At 44.2% G+C, this 26735-nt stretch overlaps 1 protein-coding gene across 11 annotated transcripts in view; it reads right to left on the bottom strand.

Annotated features, from left to right (window-relative positions):
- FAM169A (family with sequence similarity 169 member A) overlaps positions 1-26735 on the bottom strand; it is a 65139-nt gene that overhangs the window by 9170 nt on the left and 29234 nt on the right. For all 11 annotated transcript variants that reach the window (XM_043547611.1, XM_043547618.1, XM_037903010.2 and 8 more), the window contains 5 exons: positions 11775-11946; positions 6244-6423; positions 3397-3525; positions 3087-3199; positions 363-417 (listed from right to left, as the gene is read on the bottom strand). In XM_043547611.1, coding sequence (XP_043403546.1) covers positions 363-417; positions 3087-3199; positions 3397-3525; positions 6244-6423; positions 11775-11946 — 649 coding nt within the window. The remainder of the gene's footprint in view (positions 1-362; positions 418-3086; positions 3200-3396; positions 3526-6243; positions 6424-11774; positions 11947-26735) is intronic.

The raw sequence follows: 26735 nt of genomic DNA, 5'->3' as shown, positions 1-26735 counted from the left end.
ATAAAAAATGAATGTAAATGAAAGAATACACATACCTAATGGATCTGCACATTGTAAGAGAATAACTTTAGTATTTTTCATAAAAGTAGGCATATGCAGAGCTTAATTGAAAAAGCATTTCATTATAGGATTTTTTTTAAACACACTAAAATAAATATACAATACTAGCATTCATCCAAGGATCTTAAAGTACTTTACAAACATTGCTTAAGCTTCAAAACACCTTTAAAAGAGGTATTATAATTTATCCATTTTGCAGATGACTAAATCAAGGCACGAGAAGTTAAAAGTAATGGTGAAAATGGGCCATTACCCTACTAAAATTTAAGAACCATAATACTGATGTTCAACATTATTTTTACCTTCAGAAGTGCTTGCATGGGCATCTAAGATGTCTTTGCCTTTTTGAGAATCAACCTAAAGCAGAAAAACATACTGTACTTTAAAAGTCTGAACCACTGGAGATTCTATTCTCCTGATTGAAATGCCTTCATCTCCCAACCCCCAGTTACATTCTGGAGTATTAATTCAAGTCACTCTTTGGGAGACCGACTACAGTCAGATGAAGGAATACGTGAAAAAATGGTATCTTCTCGACAAAGATTGGCTCATGGGGTAAATTTAGAATCAGATCTACTCTCTTATGGACTAATACACATTTTTACTATCCCAAAACGTCTAGCTTGGGATTATTAAAAGAAAAATCAACCAAATTAATAAATCTCTATTACTGGTGATGATGTGGCAAGCTGGGTAAAACAGAGATTCAGCCTTATATTCTAGGTGTAGTCTGCAGAGCCAGCAGGTACCAGGTCTTTTTATTCATGACCAAACTAGATCTGCAGTCATTAAGAGACAAGCATCCAACCCCACAAATCTATTTTTACAATAATTTCTCAGAGTATAAACTTCTTGTTTTTAAAACAGAGCTATGATTAATTGCCCTAGATTAGCTACTTTAGGTAAACTAGCACTAAAAAGAGGCCATGTCCACCTGCTCTGCTGCAATTCCAACCCATCCCACAGACCTCTGCTGCAAGACCCAGTGGGTTGCAATCAGTTCTGTAATACATTGATATTTGAGATAACGTCAAGTAAATTTAAATAGTGGGGTTTGTTTAATTATATATTAGTGTTACAATCATTTCAGTATTCCTTGTGTTTTAAAAGACAAAAATAATGTAATACACAGGTACATGTGGGAATCGTTTTCCACATTAATATTTTACACTACTCCTAAATCTTCAGTGTGCTGCAGAATTTTGTACAGATAATGCAGTCATCAGGGAGAAAGCCAGTTTTAGTATTTTGGAAGGGATTCTGGGATTTGGGATTCTGGCCTCCAGAAGATATTTGAGGCTTTTGACATTGGGTGCATTTCTTTTTTCCCCTCCAACTTTTGGGCAGAGGCACAGGTGACTTGACTTTTTTGGGAGGGCTTGAATTCCTAATTCACCACCACAGGAAGCCTTAACAGCAACTAAATGTTCCACTGCTCCTTCCCCCATAATAAGTGACTGCTTCCAACAACCTTATATAAGTGCATTAATCAGTTGTTTCTGCTAAAACAATTACCAATGGAGATGACATTTAAATAATCATAATCAAGTTTCAGAGTAAGAAACTTACTGTTATGAATGACAGCTCTCAGAGTTGTTGTTTCAGGCTTGTTTAAAAACCTCAAGAAGAAAATACTATATCTGTTTACATTCAGTTTACCCTTGGGAGGTAACCTTCTCAACCATGCTAGACACTTACATTTTACTTTGAATACAAAGTTTAAATTTCAGTAGCTAGGTTTTGTGCCTAAGGCACTGGTCTTGCATAACTAAAGTTTACTCCCAACTGCATTTTGACTGGTTTGTACAATGCCAATTAATACCTCATTAACATTCATCATTATTCACTGTATGCAATCTTGCAGAATTTTCCATCTCTTAACAGCTGCATAATAGTCAACTAACAAAAATATTCAACTGCATATCCATATGCGGGTGAAATTTGGCTGAGGTTTCAAATATGCACAAAGAGACTCACATTCCTTCTGTGGTGGAACTGAATAAACCTGAATGCAGGCTGTACACTTTACATCATGATCATCTACAATGCGATTATGCACTCTAAGACACTATCTTCTTAGACTTATGCATTTGATGCTTCCATCTGATGCCAGAGAAATGCAGCCTTTGCACTGTTTGTGAGTACAGTGCTTCTAAGTGTCATAATCTGGATATTCACACATCCCAAGAGTGTAGGGTCGGGGAGGAAATCAGTTGAAATACCCTCTTCCCCAAACCTATAACAATCTACCAGTGCAAGTTACTAGACACTACTAAGGCCATCTCATACCCTACAGCATACAAAGAGAGCATTGGTTGAAAAAAATGATAGTACAAGATGCATCCTAGTGTTCTATTAACACTAGGTGAATTTGCAATGTCTAAACAACAAGCTGGTGCTGCTTTGCTGAAAAAGGTAACATTAAACCAAGTGTAACAAAAGCATCTGTCTTTCATAGATCCTGACACCCATGTCAATTTAGTTCAACCACAACAAAATTTCACAATAAGTATGTTTCTGGCTTTCTCATTGAAGCCACAACTATGTCTTCAAGGGTAATCTGATAAAAAGTCATGGGTTTTGATAGACTGGATAATTCAAAAGAAAGGCTATAGTCCAGGATCACAGGCCCAGAGAACACTGAGGAGATACGGGAAGTTCAAGCTGGATTCCTGAAAGGACTTACTGAGGGAGAGAAGCACAGGAAAATGGAGGCTAAAGCTGGAGTATGGAACAAGGAGGTCACACACTTTTATTAAATTCATGGACTTTATAATTTATTTCCTAGGAATCATCTATATTTTTCCCAAAAGTTTATCTAGTATCACTGCTCTCTAATTAAAAGTTTAAAAATGGATTATTAAAAAATATATAACTTCCTATATGGAGACCCATCTCTTTCTCTTCAGTAAAAGATTTTACGAAACAAGTAATTAAGGAAGCCAGAGGAATATGAAAATATAAATTATACAATTCTGTAAAAGCTCTTTGCTTTTATGTATACAGAAAACACTGTGTGTACCTACCCTTAGCTGCGTTTCAATCTCTGTGCTTTGTTCACTTCCTGTTTCAGATTCCAATGCAGACGGCAGAAAACACTCCTCAGTCTGGGAACTGTTGTTTTCTTTTTGAGAGGCTCCTGCTCTTAGAAAAATTCAACAGAAAAAAAGTGCAGATACAATTTAAATAATCAAGTTAGCTGGCATCTTTCCAATGACTTCTATGGGGATTGTTCACAGTGGGACTGTCTACAAAAATTGTTGTAGACACTGTACAATGTAACTTTACTTTTCAAGTTTCAATAGTTTCCTGGCCTTGCTTCCAAAGCATCCTTACCTGTAGTTTTGAGTGTTTCTCTCTGCAATACACTGGTAATAGGTGTTCTCTGGAACCAGTGTCCTGCTCCTTCAACTTCCCATAGAAGATCATGATCCCCTGGGTACTTTTCAAAATACTGCTTACAAGCTGAAGAAACATAAATAAAACAAAACCACACCACACAGTATGCACATCTGTAACTCATCTTAAGAAATTATTCAAACACTATCCTATTGAGTCAATTATAATCTGACCTTCTACTTTATCATATTTATAATACATCACAAACAAAATGGAACTGAGCCAGCAAGATTGCATATCTAACCTGAGTAACTATATGATAACATTTCTGTAATCCTCATCCATCTAGAACCCAGTCCCATCCTCTTATTTAGCACCTTTCATCATTGTACTATGTCTTACATTTAGATTGGTTTCAGAGTAGCAGCCATGTTAGTCTGTATTCGCAAAAAGAAAAGGAGTACTTGTGGCACCTTAGAGACTAACAAATTTATTTGAGCATAAGCTTTCGTGAGCTACAGCTCACAAGTGAGCGTTAAATTTAGATTGTAATCTTAAGGGGGCAGGGACTGTAGGGTTTTTTTCCTGTCTTCTAGGAAGCATTTTTGGGTATTAAAAATAGTTACAGTAACTCCTTGCTTAATGTTGTAGTTATGTTCCTGAAAAATGCGACTTCAAGCGAAACGATGTTAAGCAAATTCAATTTCCCCATAAGAATTAATGTAAATAGCAGGGGTTAGGTTCCAGGGACATTTTTTTTGCCAGACAAAAGACTATATATACATATCTATATAGAAGACTATATAGTTAGATATATAGATATACACACACACACATATACACAGTATAAGTTTCAAACAAACAATTTAATACTGTACACAGCAATGATGATTGTGAAGCTTGGTTGAGGTCCTGGAGTCAGAGGGTGGAAGAGGGTGGGATATTTCCCAGGGAATGCCTTACTGCTAAATGATGAAGTAGCACTCGGCTGAGCCCTCAAGAGGTTAACACATTGTTGTTAATGTAGCCTCACACTCTTCAAGGCAGCACAAATGAAGGGAGGAGACACAGCATGGCAGAGAGAGACAGACACACACTGTGTGTGTGTGTGTGTGTGTGTGTGTGTGTGTGTGTGTGTGTGAGAGAGAGAGAGAGAGACAGACAGACAGACAGACAACATACTGTGTGTGTGAAAGAGAGACGCACATTTCCCCTTTAAGTGCGCTGGCCCCACTCTAAGCACATTGCCCTTTTAAACAGATCAGCCAGTTGAGACAGCAACTACTGCCAGCAAGCTCCTTCCATCCTGAGCCCTGTCATGTCCCATCTTATCCCCCACTCTGTAGAGGCAGGAGACAGAGTGTGTGTTCTGGTTCCTCAACCATCTCTGAAAATTGCCCCTAGCAGTAGAGAGTAGACAGGAACCCCAGAGGACTCCCACAGCCAGTATGCTTCATTGTGGGAATGCAGGAAGGGCCTCCACACGTTATTAAACTGCCCTTATATTTTGGCTTTGGGACATACCACAGCCTCAGGAACCAGCAACCTTCTCTCCCTCCTCCACACACATTCTGGGGTAACATTTGCCCTCAGAGCTTGTCAATATTTATATCTCACCTATGAACACTTCAGTTATTTCACCAGTTGGATTCTTGTTCACCTCTGTGGCAAGATCTCAGCAAGCCAGCACCGGAGAGACAGCAACCCCCCCTCCCCTTATTTAATACTAACTAATGTTACAATTAAAATAAACTAATATTTTAAACTTTTAAAACTAAAGGGGAAAAGCATTATGGACTTATTTTGGGAAGAGCACTTTCAGCCAAGTATATCTGCAATTCCAAAAGTAGCAGAGTCAGAGAGAGTAGGATTTTTCTGGTGCCCACAGAAATATGAAATATGTGGCAGAATGCAGGTAAAATGGAACAGGGGAACCCCCAAGGAGTTCAGTCACAAATTTAATTAAACCATTATTTTTGTAAACAAGTGTCATCAGCATGGAAGTATGTCCTCTGGAATGGGGGCCGAAGCATGAAGGGGCCTACGAATCTTTAGCACATCTGGCACGTAAATACCTTGCAATGCCGGCTACAAAAGTGCCATGTGAATGACTGTTCTCACTTTCTGGTGACATTGTAAATAAGAAGTGAGCAGAATTATCTCCTGTAAATGTAAACAAACTTGTTTTTCTGAGTGATTGGCTGAATAAGAAGTAGGACAGAGTGGACTTGCAGGCTCTGAAGTTTTACATTGTTTTGTTTTTGACTGCAGTTATGTAACAACAAAAGCTACATTTGTAAATTGCACTTTCACGACAAAGAGATAGCACTACAGTACTTGTATGAGATGAATTGAAAAATACTATTTCTTTTGGTTATCATTTTGGTTATCATTTTTACAATGCAAATATTTGTAATAAACAATATACACTGATTTCAATGACAACACAGAATACCATATGAAAATGCAGAAAAAATCCAAAATATTTAATAAATTTCAATTGGTATTCTATTGTTTAACAGTGCGATTAAAACTGCAATTAATCGTGATTAATTTTTTTTTGAGTTAATTGCATGAGTTAACTGCGATTAATTGACAGCCCTAGACATAATATTAACCAATAGAAATTCAAGGATTACAATAAAACAGCATGCACATTCTCCATCTGACTTTTTAAGGTTCATTGAATAACAGCATATTTTATATTTATTTAAATTTAAAGTTTGTCATGAACTTTAAGAAATGTAATCTCTTCCTTCCATGTTCAACTGAGATGGGAGTATTTATTTGGAAGTTTAAAGAAAGCCAGAGTGGAAAAGACAGGAAAAAAATTACAGAGTTTACCTGTATATATGAAAGATGACAGTGGGTAGCGAAGACCAAGTGTGTCTTCAGTAAAGGAATCCACAAAATCCTCCAACATCATTAACCCAAAATCTTTCCCACGATGTCTCTTTCTCACAAACATTGTGTCCAGCACTGGAAGCTGATAGCTTTGGGTAAGATAGGAGCTACATATGCTTCCTGAAATCATGGAAAAACCATACATCAGTATTTCATCATTGATTTGTCGCAGTTTTAGATCATCAACAACATATAGGGGCTTGGCTTTTACTGTATCCTGATGATAATAGATGTACTGCACACATAGTAGCCACATTCAGTCACTCACTGGCTCGCTGGGCCAACTTTGTATTTTTGCAGCTTTACAGATGTAAGAAAGCTTGTCTGGTACAGCGGCCTACTGCTACACGATAAAGAATGGAAGGCTACAGATGAGAAGGTAGTGGGGGGAAAGGCACACTTGGGATTCCTGCTGAGTTATTTCTTGGGGAAATCTGGAAAAGAGAATGCAGTGAAAAGATGGAAGAAAAAGCCAAAAGGCTCAATCCAAATATATTCTCTTTACATAGATTAAAAAACTGTTTAAAAACAAACCCATAATTATGGAAGTCAGCTCTCATTTAGGAACTGAAACACAAATCATTATCCCCCCCCCAATTTTTTACAGAACTTCAATAATGCTGAAGTCAAGGCAAAATTTTACAAGAAGGGATTTTTCCATTCATAGCATAGTATGGATTACAAATAATAATTACAATTAAAAACAGGTGCACTGTGACACAACACAGCAATTTAAGTATTGAAGAATTCTTGAATGGTAACCATGAACTCACTGGTAGAGTGTAGTGGAGTGGACACCCACTCCGGCCCAGAAGGGTTTAAGATAGCCCTGGGAGAGGGCTGGGGCAGGGGAAGAGCTGGGCTGATTGGCAGAGCAGCCGCAGCTGGGGGCCTCGCCCCAAACAGACCCAGTGGGCCTTGTAAAAGCCAGGAGCAGAAAGGCACTCTCTCTCTAGTTCTGAGAGAGAGGGACCTGGCTGCAGGGACCTAAGCAGAGTACCTAGATTGGAGCAGGGCTGGGGAAGGGCCTGAGGAGCTCCAGCCAGGAAAGCCCCAGGCTGTGGCCTAGCATTAGGCCCAACAGGTATTGGGGTTGCAGGGGACAGCCCAAGGTTAGACAGAGGCAGCAGGTCCAAACCCAACCTTGCCTCTGATGAGTGGCTCATACTGCAGTCTGCCCCAGGGTGCGGGGGCTAGCTGGTGACTGGCAGGAGCCTACGACTGAGGCGAGGTATGGATAGTGGGTGCGGGGTTCCCCTGAGAGGGGGAGACTCAGAACTGTGGGGTACTGCCAGTGGGCAGCAGCCAGTGAAAGGGGCACCGGGGTCCTGGGAGGGACATAGGAGCCAGCAGCGAGGCGAGACACCAGCCTGAAATGCTAATTCCCTGAGATGACCAGCAGGAGGCACCGCCGGTGAGTCTGCGCCCGGTTACATAGAGTAATAAATGTTATTTATCTGGATTTGTATTACAGTGGTAAATACTGGTCCCAAGGTGGGATTGGAACTCCACAGTGCTAGGCCCTGTGCACACAAAGAAAAGAAAGCCCCTACCCTAAAGAGTTTACAATCCAAGTAAAATAACAATACACATCTCATATATAGCACTCATCACAGACATTAACTAATTAGTCCTCACAATACTTTTGTGAGGTCAATTGCTATTCTCATTTGCCAAGCAAGAAAAACTCAGGCAAGAGAGATTAAGTCATTTGTCTAAGGTTACGCAGTAAGTCCACATCCGAGATGAAATTAGAAAAAAACCCAGTCCTGTGGTCTGACCACTGGACTACATCTCAGTCTATCGCTGCAGAAAGGAGGGGGGGGGAAACCCATGAAGTATAACAGTATTTCACATACAAATAGTCTTGGATGTTTATTATCTCTGGATTAGTAAATGGTAGAACATGAAAAGTAAGTGTACTTACATGATCTAATTGCCACAATATATATGGAACAAATATTTATTATAAACACTCCTCCCTCACTCAGAATGTAATAAAATCAGTTGTAACAGAAACTAGAATAAAGTATTAACATTTCAACCCAGAAGTCATTTTTGTGATCATTGTGGCGGCTTAAATTTTAGCATGAATATTGCTCCATTAGGACCTGAGCAGTTTCATAGCTATGTTCACAGACACAATATTGATAAACAAAACAAAGACATGCCATCTGCCAATTACCTTCCCCACAGGAATTACCATACTGGAACAGATCAATGGCCCATCTGGCCCAATATCATGTTTCTGACAGTGGACAAGGCCAGATGCTTCAGAGGAAGGCATAAATCCCTTCTTGTGCACTTAGCTGTACAACAGTTGCAATTCACCACAAATTTCCCTGAAGTTAATTCAAAAACCTTCTACTGAGACTAGGATAAAGTTAAGATGTCAGATCATACCACTTTGGCCCAAAATTAGATATTCTATTATTTAAGGAGGGCTGTCAGTGTGCTCAACAAATTATTTACAATTAGGTTAGATTTAATCCAGCAAAAGTGAAAAATGCAATCAAGTTTTGTAACAATCAGAATTTATAATGTATATTTAAGCAGTGAGAAGAAATGAGAGAACTATCTATAAAGCAATGTTAATGACATGGAAACATGCTATTTAAATTGTAAGCTCCTTGAACCAATCATTTTGTTCTATGTTTGTACAGCGCCTAGCAAAATGGGGTCATGGTCTGTGACTGGGGTCCTTGGCACTAGCACAATACACACAAATAAAGAACAGCAGTAATGAGACCTGACCCTGCAGCCACCCTGAGATCAACTAGGGTTCGGCACACAGGGGAATTGCAGGATCAGACCCTAAATGTGCACAATACAGCATTAATGTTTGTAACTTCCACAGTCTGGGTGAATTTCACCCTCACCAAATTGGTCTGACCATATCCAAAATATATTAAACTGTGCACAAAATATTGTCCCCTATGACCCACATATGTCTTTATGCAGCACTACTGTACATCTTCAGTGTTAAAAGGGTAGAACACTGGACAAGATTTTTGCCTCTTGAGTTATGGGGATATAAGAAGAAGCTACTTACCTTTGTAATTGGAGGTTCTTGTGGTCCCTATCTGTATTCCACTGTGAGGTACGCATGTGCTCCATACACCCAGAGCCGGAGAATTCTGAAAGCTGTACCTGTCAGTCTGGCATGCACCTTCACTCTCCTCATGTCTCCAACAGAAGAGATTGTAGTGGGGCAGACTGATTGCCTCTCCAGTTCCTTCTCTACCATGAATCAAAAGATGATTCAAAGCAGCGGGGAAGAAGGGCGGGTACTGGAATACAGATCAGGACCAAATATCTTGAAGGACCTCTAGTTACGAAGGTAAGTAACTTCCTCTTTGAGTACTGGTCCCTATATGTATTCCAACATGGGTGAGTGCAAACAGTACTCAAGCAGAACGAGGGTATGAGGATACAGATGGCAGAGCAGACCAAGGACTGCCCTTCCAAAAGGATGTATCAGCAGAGGAGTCTTGTACTAAACATAACGCCTCGCAGACGTGTTGATGGAACGCCATGTAGCTGCTTTGCAAATATCATATAGAGGTACTTCTTGAAGTGATGCCATAGACATCACTTGTGCTCTTGTGGAATGAACCCTTGCCCCATGAGTGAGAGCGAGAGAGAACAAAATACAGCCTGAGATATATTTTGAGATTCTTTGAGAGGTTATAGCTTGACCCTGAACACTTTCTGCTACGGTGACAGACAGTTTAGGAGATTTCGGATTGGACTCTCGAGATATCGAGTGCCTTGTGCTGTGTGGTTGCCAATATGAGCTACCTAATCTAACAAGGAGGTATCTGTAATGATCATCCGATCCAGTAAGGAGGAAAGGAATGGCATGCCTATGCATTCTTGGCATAGAGTCTTCCACCACAGCAGAAATGATATTAATTTGGTGGGAACAGTTACTATTGTGTTCATGGATGCTGATTTGGAGAGCACACTGTTCAAAGCCACGCTTCCAGACCAACTGACAATGGATGGTACTGGAGACACTACTGTCGACAAATTGTGGTCTGGTACCGACAGAGCCCTAGATTTGTGGGCTTTTTTGTCATGCCCCTGAAACTTAGGACGTTCTAAATTCTCTTGGATTGAGCTAGAAGACTTGCTCAATTTAGACAGGGCTCTATTCAACTTCTTCTAAGTGGATTTGGAGGAGGATTTACTCTTTTATATTTATGAAAACGCTCCCTATCCTCCTGACAAGATGACACCAAGAGATCTGTGGGGGTCGACTCCCTCGTTCCTGAGTCGGCCCCAGTGGCATGAGACACACACCTTACTAAGTCAGGCTGAAGTATGGGAGTAGTCCCCTGGCTTAGGTAGGACTGCAGTCTCAAGGCCTTTTCCATTAGGTACTACTTAAGATGAAGTTCCCACCTTTCTTGGGGAACAAGCAGCAGATACTGCACCTTGCCACGATATGGGTTTCGCCGTGGCACTACAGGCAGTGTTGGTGGTGTGACAAAGTTCCTGGTCTACCTTGGTGGGTCTTGCGCTTATTGGCGGATTTGCTCACCTTGGAGCCTCACGGCAGCCCTCAGCTTGGCTGTTTTTTTTTTCCTGAATTCACAGTCCAGGTAGACTCCTCCTGTGTCTGAACAGCAGTTGGGGGGAACCCGGGCCCGCCCTCTACTCCGGGTTCCAGCCCAGGGCCCTGTGGAATGCAGCTGTCTAGAGTGCATCCTGGAACAGCTGTGCGACAGCTACATCTCCCTGGGCTACTTCCCCATGGCCTCCTCCCAACACGTTCTTTATCCTCACCAGAGGACCTTCCTCCTGGTGTCTGATAATGCTTGTACACCTCAGTCCTCCAACAGTCCGCGTTCTCACTTTCAGCTCCTAGTGCCTCTGGCTCCCAGCTTCTCACACGCACACCACAAACTGAAGTGAGCTCCTTTTTAAAACCCAGGTGCCCTGATTAGCCTGCCTTAATTGATTCTAGCAGCTTCTTGATTGGCTGCAGGTGTTCTAATCAGCCTGTCTTAATGGTTTCCAGAAGGTTCCTGATTGTTCTGGAACCTTCCCTGTTACCTTACCCAGGGGAAAAGGGACCTATTTAGTCTGGGGCTAATATATCTGCCTTCTATCACTCTCCTATAGACATCTGGCCCGACCCTGTCACAATGGTCATTGCTGACTAAGAAGGATTGTGTGCAGGAAGAAAAAATTTTGAAACCTAGAATCCTGGGCATAGTGCAGTATCCATAATGACTACTAAAAAGATTATGGGCAAAATTAAAAAAAAAAAAAAAAAGCAAGCATAAGTGATTTCAGAGCCTACAGTCACTTTTGAAAATTTTACCCAAAACCTTGCCTGCTCTAAGAATTCAAGAAAAGGTTGATGTCTCAATCACACACATTAGTGCACCTTAAAAGTTCTGATAAAGGAGGTTTTTTTTTTGTTTTTTTTAAATAAAGCAATGGAAAACCAAAGTTTTTACCTGCAGGTTTAACAGAATAGAACCCAATGGCCTCTCCTTTTTTCCACAGAATCTTAGCATAGTCATTGCTGCTGTGACAGAGGAAGGGGATCTCATTTCGCTCAATTTCTTGTTTGCGATAAATAATTCGATTCAGAACATACAGAACCACCCTCTCTCCAAGAGTCTTCACCTATGGAAACATGTAACTACATTTAAATGTACAACAGTTAAAAGGCAAACATCAATTTAGTTGAAGCTTAGATGTTAGGGGGCTTATTTTCTGAGGTGCTGACTATCCACAACTCCACCTGATGTCAGCAGGAGCTGCGAATGACCAGCACTTCTGAAAGACCAGGCCTAACATTTTTTGAGGGGTGAAGAGAGCTCAGATGCCATGGTGACACAGTGTATAAAATCAGAGATTAGATAAAATGCACTGCACACCTTAATATTAAAAACATGTTCTGATGACTTAAAGGCTTTATTTTTGTTTTCTAAATTTAAATGAACACAGTATTTTGGGATTTTAAGAAACATTCGCCAAATACAACAGCACTGTGTCAATTAGTCTTAGTCTTCCCAGGCTAGCTGGAGTTTGGAGTGCTACAAAGAACATGTGCTCAGATCTTCTGGGAAGGCCCGCATAACATACTTCTCCATGATTATTGGATGTAGAGGTATAGCACTCACACAGAAATGTCAGAGTTAGATTTACCTGTGCCCTGCCCCTCTCCCATTAAGGACCGAAGGCCTGCTGAAGGAGTCAAAGGGGATAGCACTGGTTGCAGCAGTAAAGTTGTGTGTGCTCTAAAAGAACTGAGCAGCAATGGGGCTTCTGCAAGCTGTGTTTCTTTGTTTAACTAAATTTTATTAAACTCCAGTTTGGAACAGTCTCTGATGTAGGAATGTAACACTTAACAAGCACAGACAGGAGAAGCTGAATGCAATGATCTGACCTCCTTGAGGCCTTGTCTACACTACAAAATTACTCCGATTTTACAGAAGTCGATTTTTGGGAACAGATCATATAAAGTAGAGTGCATGCATCCACACTAAGCACATTAATTCGGCGGTGTGTGTCCACAGTACCGTGGCAAGCACTGACATTCCGAGCGGTGCACTGTGGGTAGCTAATCCCACAGTTCCCGCAGTCCCTGCTGCCCATTGGAATTCTGGGCTGAGCTCCCAATGCCTGATGGGGCCAAAAATTTGTTGCAGGTGGTTATGGGTAACTGTAGTCAATCAACCCTCCCTCTGTGAAAGCAATGGCAGACAATCATTTCACACCCTTTTCCCTGGATTGCCCAAGCAGACGCCATAGCACACCAAGCATGGAGCCCGTTCAGCTCACCACAGCAGTTATGGCCATTGTAAACACCTTGCGCAGTATCCTGCAGTTTATGCAGAACCAGAACCTGAAAAACCAGGCAAGGAGGCGATGGCGGCGCAGTGACGAGAGTGATGAGGACATGGACACAGATTTCTCTAAAACCACGGTCCCTGCAATTTGGAGATCATGGTGTTAATGGGGCAGGCTCATGCCATGGAACGCCGATTCTGGGCCTGGGAAACAAGCACAGACTGGTGGGACCACATAGCGTTGCAGGTTTGGGACGATTCCCAGTGGCTGCGAAACTTTCGCATGCATAAGGGCACTTCCATGGAACTTTGATTTGCTTTCCCCTGCCCTGAAGCGCAAGAATACCAAGATGAGCAGCCTCACAGTTGAGAAGCGAGTGGCAATAGCCCTGTGGAAGCTTGCAACGCCAGACAGCTACTGGTCAGTCAGGAATCAATTTGGAGTGGGCAAATCTACTGTGGGGGTTGCTGTGATGCAAGTAGCCAACGCAATCATTGAGCTGCTGCTATCAAAGGTAGTGACTCTGGGAAATGTGCAGGTCATAATAGATGGCTTTGCTGCAATGGGATTCCCTAACTGTGGTGGGGCGATATACGGAACGCATACCCCTATCTTGGGACCAGACCATGAGGGCAGCCAGTATATAAAGCGCAATGGGTACTTTTCAATGGTGATGCCAGCACTGGTGGCTCACAAGGGACGTTTCACCAACATCAGTGTGGGATGGCCGGGAAAGGTTCATGACACTCACATCTTCAGAAACTCTGGTCTGTTTAAACGGCTGCAGGAAGGGATTTACTTCCCAGACCACAAAATAACTGTTGGGGATGTTGAAATGCCTATATGCATCCTTGGGGACCCAGCCTACCCCTTAATGCCATGGCTCATGAAGCCATACACAGGCTCCCTGGACAGTAGTAAGGAGCTGTTCAACTATAGGGTAAGCAAGTGCAGAATGGTGGTAGAGTGTGCATTTGGATGTTTAAAGGGTCACTGGCGCAGTTTACTGACTCACTCAGACCTCAGCGAAACCAATATTCCCATTGTTATTGCTTGCTGTGTGCTCCACAAGCTCTGAGAGAGTAAGGGGGAAACATTTATGGCAGGGTGGGAGGTTGAGGCAAATCACCTAGCTGCTGAATATGCACAGCCAGACACCAGGGTGATTAGAAGAGCACAGCAGGAAGCCCTGCGCATCAGAGAAGCTTTGAAAACCAGTTTCATGACTGGCCAGGGTACCGTGTGACGCTTCTATTTGTTTCTCCTTGATGAAAACCCGCCCCCTTGGTTGACTCTAATTCCCTGTAAGCCACCCGCCCTCCCCTCTTCGATCACAGCTTGCCTGCAAAGGAAAAAGTCACTATGTATTCTTTATTAATTGATTATAAAAATAGGGAGATAACTCACAAGGTAGCCTGGGTGGGGTGTGGGAGGACGGTAGGAGGGAAGGAAAAGGCCACTTCAAAACCGGTTGAATGACAGCCTTCTGTTGCTTGGGCTGTCCACTGGGGTAGAATGGTTGGGTGCCCAGAGCCTCCCCCACCCGCGCATTCTTGGGCTTCTGGGTGAGGAGGCTATGGAACTTGGGGAGGAGGAAGGGCGGTTAAACAGGGGCTGCAGCGGCAGTCTGTGATCCTGCTACCATTCATGAACCTCCACCAGATGCCAGAGCCTGTCCGTTTGATCCCGCAGTAGCCCCAGCGTTGCATCCTTCCTCCTCTGATCTTCCTGCTGCTATCTCTCATCTCGATCGACCCTCCTGTCCTCACATTCATTGGCCGCTTTCCTGTGCTGTGCTACTGTGTCTCTCCACACATTCTGCTGAGCTCTGTCAGTGCCAGACAACTGCATGAGCTCAGAGAACATTTCATCACACGTGTGGTTTTTTTTCGCCGCCTTATCTGAGATAGCCTTTGGGACGGAGGAGGGAAGCTTGAAACATTTGCAGCTGCGGGAGGAAAAAAAAGGGAGTGAAGTATTTAAAAAGACACATTTTACAGAACAATGGCTATACTCTTTCATAGTGAACACTACTATTCACATTAGATAGCACGTGATTTCGGTACAAGGTCGCATTTTGCATCTTATATTGAGTGCCTGCGGCTTTGGTGTTAGAGATCACACACGCAGTGCCGGGCAACAGAATTCAGCTTGCAGGCAGCCATGGTAAGCCATAGTCTTTTGGCTTCTGCAACCTTCGTAAGAGCAGCGCCCCCCTTTCCCATACCAAGCAAAGCCCATTGAGTTGACAATTTAGTTCTGTGGTTTTCATGCAGCAGCAGAAACCAAACTAACCCCCCCAATCCAATTCTCTGGGATGATCGCTTTACCCCTCCCCCCCCACCACGTGGCTGGTATCAGGGAAGATCACTGCTAGCCAAACGTGAACAGCTCAGCACCAATGGCATCCCCCCCCCCGCCCCCCACTAGGCTAACTACTGGGGGGATTTCTTTTCAGCCACAGGCAAACAGCCTAGTAGGAATGGCCACCTCTGAATGTCCCCTTAATCAAATTCCCCTATTTCAACCTGGTTACCATGAACGATATCACGGAATAAGGCTGCTCTCCCCAGAAACCTTCTGCAAAGGCTTTTAGAGTACCTCCAGGAGAGCTTCATGGAGATGTCCCTGGAGGATTTCCGCTCCATCCCCAGACATGTTAAGAGACTTTCCCAGTAGCTGTACTGACCACAAATGCATCCCAAATCTCAGGGCAAATTAATCATTAAAAAATGCTTGCTTTTAAAACATGTATTATATTTAAAAAGGTACACTCACCAGAGGTCCCTTCTCCGGCTTGGTTGGGTTGGGAGGGTATTTCAGTCAGGGTGATAAAAAGATCCTGGCTGTCAGAGAGAACGATGTGCTGTGTGCTCTCCTCAAGCTCATCCTCCTCATCTTCTCTGTCCGCAAAATCCTCCGGCATGGCGGAAAGTACCCCATCATCAGTGGCATAGCCAGGTGGAGAAAACAGGGGGAGTGGAGATAAAAAGGCACCACCCGTTTGTACTCACCCAGCGGCGTTCTGGTTGTCAGCGGCAGTTCGGCGTCGGGTCCTTCAGTTGCTCCAGTCTTTGGCGGCACTGAAGGACCCCCCGCTGTCGAAATGCCACCGAAGACCGGAGCGAGTGAAGGACCTGACGCCGAAGTGCTGCTGAAAACCCGGAGCGCCGCCTGCCCCGCCACCGAAGACCCGGAGTGCTGCCAGGTGAGTAAAAATTAAAATGGCACCAAAAAATTAAAAAGGTGCCACTTCTGCTCGGTGGGAGAGCAGCCGCTGCCCCACTCCCCCCCCCCCCCCCCCCCCAGCTACACTACTGCCCATCATCAGAGTCCACGGACGGGGTGGGGTAGTGGTGGCGGCACCCCCTAGAATTGCATGCAGCTCAGTATAGAAGCGGCATGTCTGGGACTCTGTCCCCGAGAGTCCCTTTGATTCTTTGGTTTTCTGGTATGCTTGTCTGAGCTCCTTAAGTGTCACACAGCGCTGTGTTGCGTCCCTGCTGTAGCCTCTGTACCTCATGGCCTTGGAGATTTTTTTAAATGTTTTGGCATTTCATCTTTTGGAACATAGTTCTGATAGCATGGCTTCGTCTCCCCATACAGTGATCAGATCCAGTACCTCCCGTTCGGTCCAGGCTGGAGCTCTTTTTCGATTCTGGGACTGCATGGTCACCTGTGCTGATGAGCTTGCCTGGCCAAAAATGAAATGGGATTCAAAAGTTCCCGGGGCTTTTCCTGTACACCTGGCCAGTGCATCAGAGTTCAGAGCACTGTCCAGAGCGGTCACAATGGTGCATTGTGGGTTAGCTCCCAGAGGCCAATACCGTCGAATTGTGTCCACACTAACCCTAATTTGAAACAGCGATGTCAATTTCAGCGCTAATCCCCTCGTTGGGGAGAAGTACAGAAATAAATTTTAAGAGCCCTTTTTATGTTGACAAAAATGGCTTCGTTGTGTGGACGGGTGCAGGGTTAATTCGATTTAACGCTCCTAAATTCGACAAACTCGTAGAGTAGACCAGGCCTGAGAGATGAACCTACCGGAAACTGCTGTAGACTATTCCAGGAAAAACTGCCAGGGAAGATTTAATTGTTTGCAAGCATTATGGCTGGCAAAGAATTAGAGGACCTTCACAGGGAGGTAGACTTTTATACCAGCCAAAGGATGAGCATTTAAGAGAAGTCAGTGACTCTTTGAGCATTTCCGGGACAAGTTACTGTGAAAATGCAGCAAAAAAAAAAAAACATTTTGCTTAGGGTGACCATACATCCCATTTTGGCCAGCACAGTCCCTTCTTTAAGCCCTGTCCTGATCGTCCCAATTTTTTTGGCAAAATTTTTTTTGCTCTTAATCAGTTGGCAAGAGCAAATGGGACAAATGCCCAGTTTTGTCAAAAAAGTGGGGTGCAGAGGTACATACAAGGGGGCAAGCAGTGATACCAGCCCCCAGGCAGGGGGGCAAGCAGGGCTCGGGCGAGCAGTGATACCAGCCCCAACCTCGCGCAGGGGTCAGGCAGGTCTCAGGTGAGCCGCAACGCTGACATCAGCCCCATGCGGGGAGGAGGGCTCAGGCAAGTGGCTTTAGGGGTGGGGACAGGAAGGACTCAGGCTAGCCCCACGCCATATCCCATTTTCACTTTGGGAAATACTAATTTTGCTTTAATCAAATCTATAAGAAGCTACTTAAATGCACAGGAAGAGTTGAAAGATCAAGGATTGTATACACCGCTGGGATTAAAAGATAAGCTTTTACATCTCATTGCTATAGCAAAGAAGCAAACTGGAACATTTGAACTAGAGAGAGTGCAGAACCAGTATGCTGAAAAATGAAGATATTTCTGAAACTGTATTTCAAGCTGTGTGAAAAATTAAAAGCAAAACCTCTATGGAAAATCTGTCACTCCCAACTCAGAAAACAGACCCAATTTTAAAGAAAGACTTTAAAACAACGGGACAGAGTGGGAACTCCCACCAAAAGGGCAGGTTTAAGCCTAACTAGTCTGGTTTATTAAATTGAAAGTGGGATTCAAAAGGGGGTACACTGACGCAGAGATCGCAGAAGCTGTAATCAGGGCAGTTTGACCAGGACTGAGCCTCAGCTAATCTGAGCCTGCCAAAATGGAGGTGTAACTTAAAATCCTATTACCAGGAAAAAGGTGCAACTGAACTTTACCTAAAAAGAAAAGGAGTACTTGTGGCACCTTAGAGACTAACCAATTTATTTAAGCATAAGCTTTCGTGAGCTATAGCTCACTTCATCGGATGCATCCGATGAAGTGAGCTATAGCTCACGAAAGCTTATGCTTAAATAAATTGGTTAGTCTCTAAGGTGCCACAAGTACTCCTTTTCTTTTTGCAAATACAGACTAACACGGCTGTTACTCTTGTTACAGTGTTCAGAGTGATTAGGTGAGCTATTACCAGCAGGAGTTGGGGGGGGAGGGGGGGAGAAATCTTTTGTAGTGATAATCAAGGTGGGCCATTTCCAGCAGTTGACAAGAACGTGTGAGGAACAGTAGGGGGGAAAATAAACATGGGGAAATAGTTTTACTATTGACACTAAACTGGGAGGAGAGGTACATACGCTGGAGGGCAGGGATAGGATACAGAGGGACCTAGACAAATTAGAGGATTGGGCCAACAGAAATCTGATGAGGTTCAACAAGAACAAGTGCAGAGTCCTGCACTTAGGACGGAAGAATCCCATGCACCGCTACAGACTAGGGACCGAATTGCTCGGCAGCAGTTCTGCAGAAAAGGACCTTGAGGTTACAGTGGACGAGAAGCTGGATATGAGTCAACAGTGTGCCCTTGTTGCCAAGAAGGCCAATGGCATTTTGGGATGTATACGTAGGGGCATTGCCAGCAGATCAAGGGATGTTATCGTTCCCCTCTATTCGACGTTGGTGAGGCCTCATCTGGAGTACTGTGTCCAGTTTTGGGCCCCACACTACAAGAAGGATGTGGAAAAATTGGAAAACGTCCAGCGGAGGGCAACAAAAATGATTAGGGGACTGGAACACATGACTTATGAGGAGAGGCTGAGGGAACTGGGATTGTTTAGTCTGCGGAAGAGAAGAATGAGAAGAGAAGGATAGCTGATTTCAACTACCTGAAAGGAGGTTCCAAAGAGGATGGCTCTAGACTGTTCTCAGTGGTAGCTGATGACAGAACAAGGAGTAATGGTCTCAAGTTGCAGTGGGGGAGGTTTAGGTTGGATATTAGGAAGAACATTTTCACTACGAGGGTGGTGAAACACTGGAATGCGTTACCTAGGGAGGTGGTGGAACGTCCTTCCTTAGATAGTTTTAAGGTCAGGCTTGACAAAGCCCTGGCTGGGATGATTTTAGCTGGGGATTGGTCCTGCTTTGAGCAGGGGGTTGGACTAGATGACCTCCTGAGGCCCCTTCCAACTCTGATATTCTGTGATTCTATACTTTGTGTAATGACCCATCCACTCCCAGTCTTTATTCAAGCCTAAGTTAATGGTGTCCAGTTTGCAAATTAATTCCAATTCAGCAGTCTCTCATTGGAGTCTGTTTTTGAAGTCTTTTTGTTGAAGAATTGCCACTTTTAGGTCTGTAATCGAGTGACCAGAGAGATTGAAGTGTTCTCCGACTGGTTTTGAATGTTGTTTTATTCTTGACGTCTGATTTGTGTCCATTTATTCTTTTATGTAGACTGTCCGTTTTGGCCAATGTACATGGCAGAGGGGCATTGCTGGCACATGATGACACATACCACATTGGTAGATGTGCAGGTGAACGAGCCTTGATAGTGTGGCTGATGTGATTAGGCCCTATGATGGTGTCCCCTGAATAGATATGTGGACACAGTTAGCAACAGCCTTTTTGCAAGGATAGGTTCCTGGGTTAGTGTTTTTGTTGTGTGGTTGCTGGTGAGTATTTGCTTCAGGTTGGGGGACTGTCTGTAAGCAAGGACTGGCCTGTCTCCCAAGTTCTGTGAGAGTGATGGGTCATCCTTCCGGATAGGTTGTAGATCCTTGATGATGCACTCGAGAGGTTTTAGTTGGGGGCTGAAGGTGACGGCTAGTGGTGTTCTGTTATTTTCTTTGTTGGGCCTGTCCTGTAGTAGGTGACTTCTGGGTACTCTTCTGGCTCTGTCAGTCTGTTTCTTCACTTCAGCAGGTGGGCGCTGTAGTTGTAAGAATGCTTGATAGAGATCATGTAGGTGTTTGTCTCTGTCTGAGGGGTTGGAGCAAATGCGATTGTATTGCAGAGCTTGGCTGTAGACAATGGATTGTGTGGTGTGGTCGGGGTGAAAGCTGGAGGCGTGTAGGTAAGTATAGCACTCAGCAGGTTTCTGGTATAGGGTGGTGTTTATGTGACCATCACTCATTAGCACTGTAGTGTCCAGGAAGTGGATCTCTTGTGTGGACTGGTCCAGGCTGAGGTTGATGGTGGGATGGAAATTGTTGAAATCATGGTGGGACTCCTCAAGGGCTTCTTTTCCATGAGTCCAGATGATGATGATGTCATCAATGTAGCGCAAGTAGAGTAGGGGCATTAGGGGACGAGAGCTGAGGAAGCGTTGTTCTAAGTCAGCCATAAAAATGTTGGCATACTGTGGGGCCATGCGGGTACCCACAGCAGTGCCGCTGATTTGAAGGTATACATTGTCCCCAAATGTGAAATAGTTATGGGTGAGGACAAAGTCACGAAGTTCAGCCACCAGGTTTGCCGTGACATTATTGGAGATACTGTTCCTGACGGCTTGTAGTTCATCTTTGTGTGGAATGTTGGTGTAGAAGGCTTCTACATCCATAGTGGCCAGGATGGTGTTTTCAGGAAGATCATCGATGGATTGTAGTTTCCTCAGGAAGTCAGTGGTGTCTCGAACATGTCTAGGACTACTAGCCATGTAGTAGGGCCTGAGGAGGGAGTCTCCATAACCAAACAATCCTGCTGTCAAGGTGCCAATGCCTGAGATGATGGGGCATCCAGGATTTCCAGGTTTATGGGTCTTGGGTAGCAGATAGAATACCCCTGCTCGAGGTTCTGGGCGCGTGTCTGTGCGGATTTGCTCTTGTGCTTTTTTCAGGGAGTTTCTTGAGTAGATGGTGTAGTTTCTTTTGGTAACCCTCAGTGGGATCAGAGGGTAATGCCTTGCAGAATGTGGTGTTGAAGATATCACCCTATTCTTATACAACACAAGTTTCTCTATTCAGTCCTGACAGGATTGCAGAATGTCAACATTTGGACTGTGATGCAGCCTTATTTAAAAGATAATCAGGCTGCAGATGAGACCTTGTTTGAGAAGCTGCACACTGCTGCAAGGCAGAGAAACCACTGATGAGGTAGAGAAACAGCACAGGAGCATGTACTAGGGCAATAGCATGTAATTCTGTGCAATCACCCTACACAGACCACCAGTCACAGAGTAAAGTAGCACTTCCTCCTCGGGTACAAGGAGTCTCCAAACATGACCCATTTACAAATCAGAAAAAGGAACTTTAGGCTAATATTGATTAAATCAAAGGTGTGAAAGCCAAAATTAACATATTAAAGCAACCTGCCCAGGAGTGGGACAAAATAACTGCTAATGTCATTGGGGCAGGGGAGTGAGAGAATCTTTTCTTAGACCCAACTGCTGTTGCTGAGAGAGACAAACTTTCCGCTCACACAGCTCGAAAGCTTGATTCTCTATCACACAGAAGTTGGTCCAATAAAAGATATTACCTCACTCACATCGTCTCTCTAATAAATATCCTGGGGCCGACCCAGCTACAACAACCCTGCATACAATGAACAGTATGAGCAGACAAGCAATCCCAGAGAAGAGAATGTGCTAGCTGCAGGCAATCTGGCACAGGCAGTACCTGTGACCGCTGTTACAGATGTAGAAGTAAAGAACACTACCAGTCAGGATGTCATGCAGGAAAATCACAAGAAAGCAGAGACAAAGCTGACACAACATGGGATTTATCAGGAGCACGTGGCCTACCTTTGTTAGCTACTCTGGTTTGCTGCTTGGGTGTTAGATAATTTAGTTGGAAAGAGATGTTTGGTTTGATGTTTCCTCAATAAAGTACACTGGAACACAGGTGTGCATGATCTCAAGTCAGTGGGTAGAAGACAGTCTCCCAGAGACACACCTCAAGCTTGAAGAGTTATTGGAAATAGAAGATAGGCTTGATTTTAAAGCTACCAATGGAACTCAAATCCCTTACAAAGGATGAACTCCACTTCCAATTAAGCAAAGATGATGACATCTTGACTGTTCCTGTGCTGGTCAGTCCACACAAATTAGAGAACTTGATCAGGGGCTACAATGTTATTAAGGAGACAATCAAATGCCAGTGCTGCAGTTCCCCTGCAGTTAATGAGGCACCAGCCTCATTAACATATGACATGGGAATTGTCTCATGTTGGCATGGCAAAAGTGGAAGCTCTTGTGAACTTCATCAGAAACAGTTCAGACAATCTGTACATGGCTAAAATGGGGAGAAGGGATGTAATCACTAATGTAACGTATGAAGCCCAGATAATGTAACATGCAAGCCCAGATACTAAAAGTTTAATAGCAATATTTGAGCCAGATGCTGCTGCTCAGTGGCCTGAAGATTTGGACATAAAGGAAATACTAATCACATTACCAAAAGGATCATTTTGCCAGATAAATATCTTGGAAGTAACCTATCAAACTATATCATCATTTTGAAAAGACAAATTGCTGGGTAATTTATAGCAGATTAAATCTGAAATACCAGTGGATACTCAGCAGATAAAATCCTTACTAGAGGCACCAGTGTCAAAAGAGAGAGACGGTGATATCAAGGACTAAGGGCAAGTCCACACTTAAAATGCTGCATCGGCACAGCTGCTTCACTGTAGAACTTTAATGAAGACGCTCTAATTCGATTGGAGAGAACTCCCCTGTTAGTGAAGTTAATCCACCTACATGAGAGAGCTTTTCTTTATAGAAAGCACTATATGGTAGGTCCACCACGAACACGCTCAGCTCACCGACTCTTCTGGCTGACGTTATGGTTATTAGAAAGGCCACCTTCAAGGACAGATGGGCCATAGAGCATATGGCCCGAGGCTCCAAGAAGGGGCAGGTTAGTGAGAGATGACGGAACATAACTGATATTCCACTGAGGTGCGAACTTCACCAATGGTGGACAAGATTTGAGAATCTCCTTCAGAAATCTGTAGTAAAATCATATTTGACTAAGATGGCCTAATAACTTGAGATCCTGAACCAGAGAGAAATGGAAGAGAAGACCTTTCTCCCTAGAAGGTTGAGTGGCTTGTGTCCCTTAGAGGGAGTAGCCTTTGGGTGCTGTTGCTTGGACTGCTCTGCAGCCTCCCGCACCACTAAAGAGTTAGGCTGTGGGTGAAGGGAAAAAAACACATCTCTCCCCCCTTGGACAGAACAAAGTAACACTTCTCGGCCCTCTGAGTAGTAGGGGCACAAGAAACAGGAGTGTGCCAAATCATCTCTGCCAGTCCATGATGGCCTTTTTGGGGAGGGCCACTCAACTGGGACCAGAAAGCTGCAGAATGTCTTGTAAACTATGCTGAGGCTCCTGGACTTCCTCAAGCTGAATCTATAGCTCTGCATGAGCTCTTGATACTGTTTCAAGTGGTCTGGTGGAGATGGAGTAACTGCTTCAATCAGTGAAGATGATGAGATTGCTCCCAGTACCATTGGACTCTGTGGATCTGGCTCACCTTCCCCTTCCGAACATTCCAATAGGACCAGTTCTGGGCGTCTGAGCGATGGCAAATAGGACTCCTATGCTGATCCTGGGTGTCTAGGGTAGGGCTCCGATGCTCCCCAATATAGCCAGCAGGATGGATCAATTGGCAAAAGAGAACCCAACGGCAGAGGGTACCACCATTCTCTTGACCAATCAGATCTGGTGGGAGGCCAGAACCCCAATCTTCTGGAACTCCTATCTTGTGCCACCTCTGCCCAGTGCTGCAGAGACTCCTGTGCGGCCTCAGACTCATCTGAAGATAAAGACTGATTCCTTGTATCTGTCATAACTGACAGTACCAATGGGTGCACCTCAAGGCTGAAAGGTGAGATGGGAGAACACTCTGCCTCATTGGGGTAGTCTCTTCCTTAGTATATGAATGTCCCAGAATAGAGACAGTCCTGATAGGAAGGAAAAATGTGGATAGGGAAGAGCAAAGATGTCTCTGGAGAGATGTAGGTTTCTGATCGCCCTGGGGTATGAGGAAAGTCCATTGGCAGAGCCTTCAGAACTCAAGCTTCCCTGGTCACCAGGGTGGTCAGCTCCCACCAGGGCCACATCGCTACCGATATCATATCGGCTTTAGAAGTGGATGAGAGCACCGGTAGCTGTTTATCCCAAGCCTTCAGCATGAGATATCAGGGGTCGGCAACCTTTCAGATGTGGTATGCCGAGTCTTCATTTATTCACTCAAATTTAAGGTTCCGCATGCCAGTAATATATTTTAACGTTTTTAGAAAGTCTCTTTCTATAAGTCGATAATATATAACAAAACTATTGTATGTAAAGTAAATAAGGTTTTTAAAATGTTTAAGAAGCTTCATTTAAAATTAAATTAAAATGCAGATCTTATCAGTTTAGTGACAGTTGTGTTAGTCTGTATCAGCAAAAAGAACGAGGAGTACTTGTGGCACCTTAGAGACTAAGGATAAATTTGTTTGTCTCTAAGGTGCCACAAGTACTCCTTGTTCTTTTTAACAGTTCAGTGTGATCCTTGCTTTTCCTTTCTGAGTTTTCCAATATTTGGCATGTATTTGGATACTTGAAGCTGCACACAGGATTCTGAGCAATTAGTTGTTAACCGGCTCCGAGAGGGACAGAGAATAGATTTCATGTGTGAAAATACCTGTTCACACAGGTATGTGGATCCAAATGCTGAAAGCATTGCAAACGCAATTTTCTTCTAACAGTTAAATTTCACTGGCAGGGATGTCCAGCAGGTCAGAATAGAGGCCCCATGATCTCTCTCGGTAGCTTCAAGAGCACTCCGCAGATCTCCAAACTTTGATGGCCACAATTCTGAGCTTTTTAATTGAATGAGCTGCATTTCGAAATCTTCGACACCCATCCACTGAAATACAAACAAATCCAAGTCGCTTTCGTTGAACTTTTCAGGTTTAATGAGAAAAGAAAGCATTGGGCCAAATCGCTGGAAATCTTGAAATCTGTCAGAAAATTCTGATTCCAGTTCTTGCATGTACACTCTAATCTCAACGTCAAATGCAGTGCGCTGTTCCACATGGCGTGATAGTGATGTAAGCAGCAAATCAGGACTTAAAAATATCCCAGCACAGTGGCGCTGGACAATTTTTAAGGTGGGGGTGCTGAGCTGCACCCCCTCTTGCCCCTGTCTGCATCCCTCATTACCCCAGGCTGGGGCCAGCTGCAGAGCCCCAGGCCAGCAGCCAGGACCCTAGGCCAGCAGCAGAACTCCCCAGACTGGTGACCGGGACCCAGGGCCAGCAATGGGCTGAGCGGGGCCGGTGGATGGAACCCCGGCTGGCAGGGGGCCAGCAGCCAGTACCCCAGACCAGCAGCAGAGCTCCTGGGACTGGTGGCCAGGACGCAGGGCCAACAGCGGGCTGAGCGGGGCTGGTGGACAGAACCCCAGCTGGCGGGGGGCCAGTACCCCAGGCCAGCAGCAGAGCACCCGGGACCAGTGGCCAGGACCCGGGCAGTGTGAGTGCCACTGAAAATCAACCTGTGTGCCGCCTTTGGCATGCGTGCCATAGGTTGCCTACCCCTGAGATACATAAACTTGCACGCCTCCTTCTCCTATCAAGAATATTTACTGAGGCCTAAGTTCTTAGTGCCTGTGCACACTGGCTCTCCCAACTTTGATGGAGTTGGGGAAGGATCCTCTCTCTTCGGGGCAGTTGTAGATGGCGATGGCTTGTCCTTATGTCTATGAGAGTACCCTTTGCTCATGTGAAGCCTTCTCCTTAGGCTTAACACCCTTAGCTTTTTGTCCGTAAGCTCATGCTCAAACCAAACACTTGATGAGAGTGATGAACAGAGCATGGTTCCTGGCCCAGATCTCCTTCTCCATGAGATCTTTTCTGAGTCTCAGTTCCAGACCCTCATAAGTTCTGGGGCAAAGAGAGAGGCAGACACTGCACTTGGCAGAACTGCAAGCAGTGAGGCAGTGTAGATGTTCATCGCTCGCCGAAAAAGATGGCGGGAAACAGTTTTTGAACCCCTGGGCTGTGGGTGTAATCCCCGACTTCTTGAGGGGAAAAAGTCGCCCGAAGGGAAGAAAATGGGGAAAAATACAATCCAACTACACTATGCAGACTATAGTATAAAGACTACTAAAATAACTACATACAATATCTTACCGCAATGACGCAGTAACGAAAAAAGGAGCTGAGGAATACTGAAGATTCTGACTCAGAACATGAGGTGGTAAGAAGGAACTAGAGAGGCATCGGCTCACCCCACATTTTATGCCCTTGGCTTGGAGCATGAGGAGAGAAATGGCACACATGCAGGCCAACAGATACGGCTTGCAAAAAATTCCAGACTCAGGCACAGAGTATGCATGTGTATCCCACATGAGGAACACACATAGGGACCATCACTCAAAGAAAAACTTGGAGTTATATGGTTA

This window comes from Chelonia mydas, chromosome 5 (genome assembly GCF_015237465.2).
Source record: "Chelonia mydas isolate rCheMyd1 chromosome 5, rCheMyd1.pri.v2, whole genome shotgun sequence".
Lineage (NCBI taxonomy): Eukaryota > Metazoa > Chordata > Testudines > Cheloniidae > Chelonia > Chelonia mydas.
Note: the sequence above shows the minus strand (reverse complement) of the source record. Positions and strands in the feature narration are given on the sequence as shown.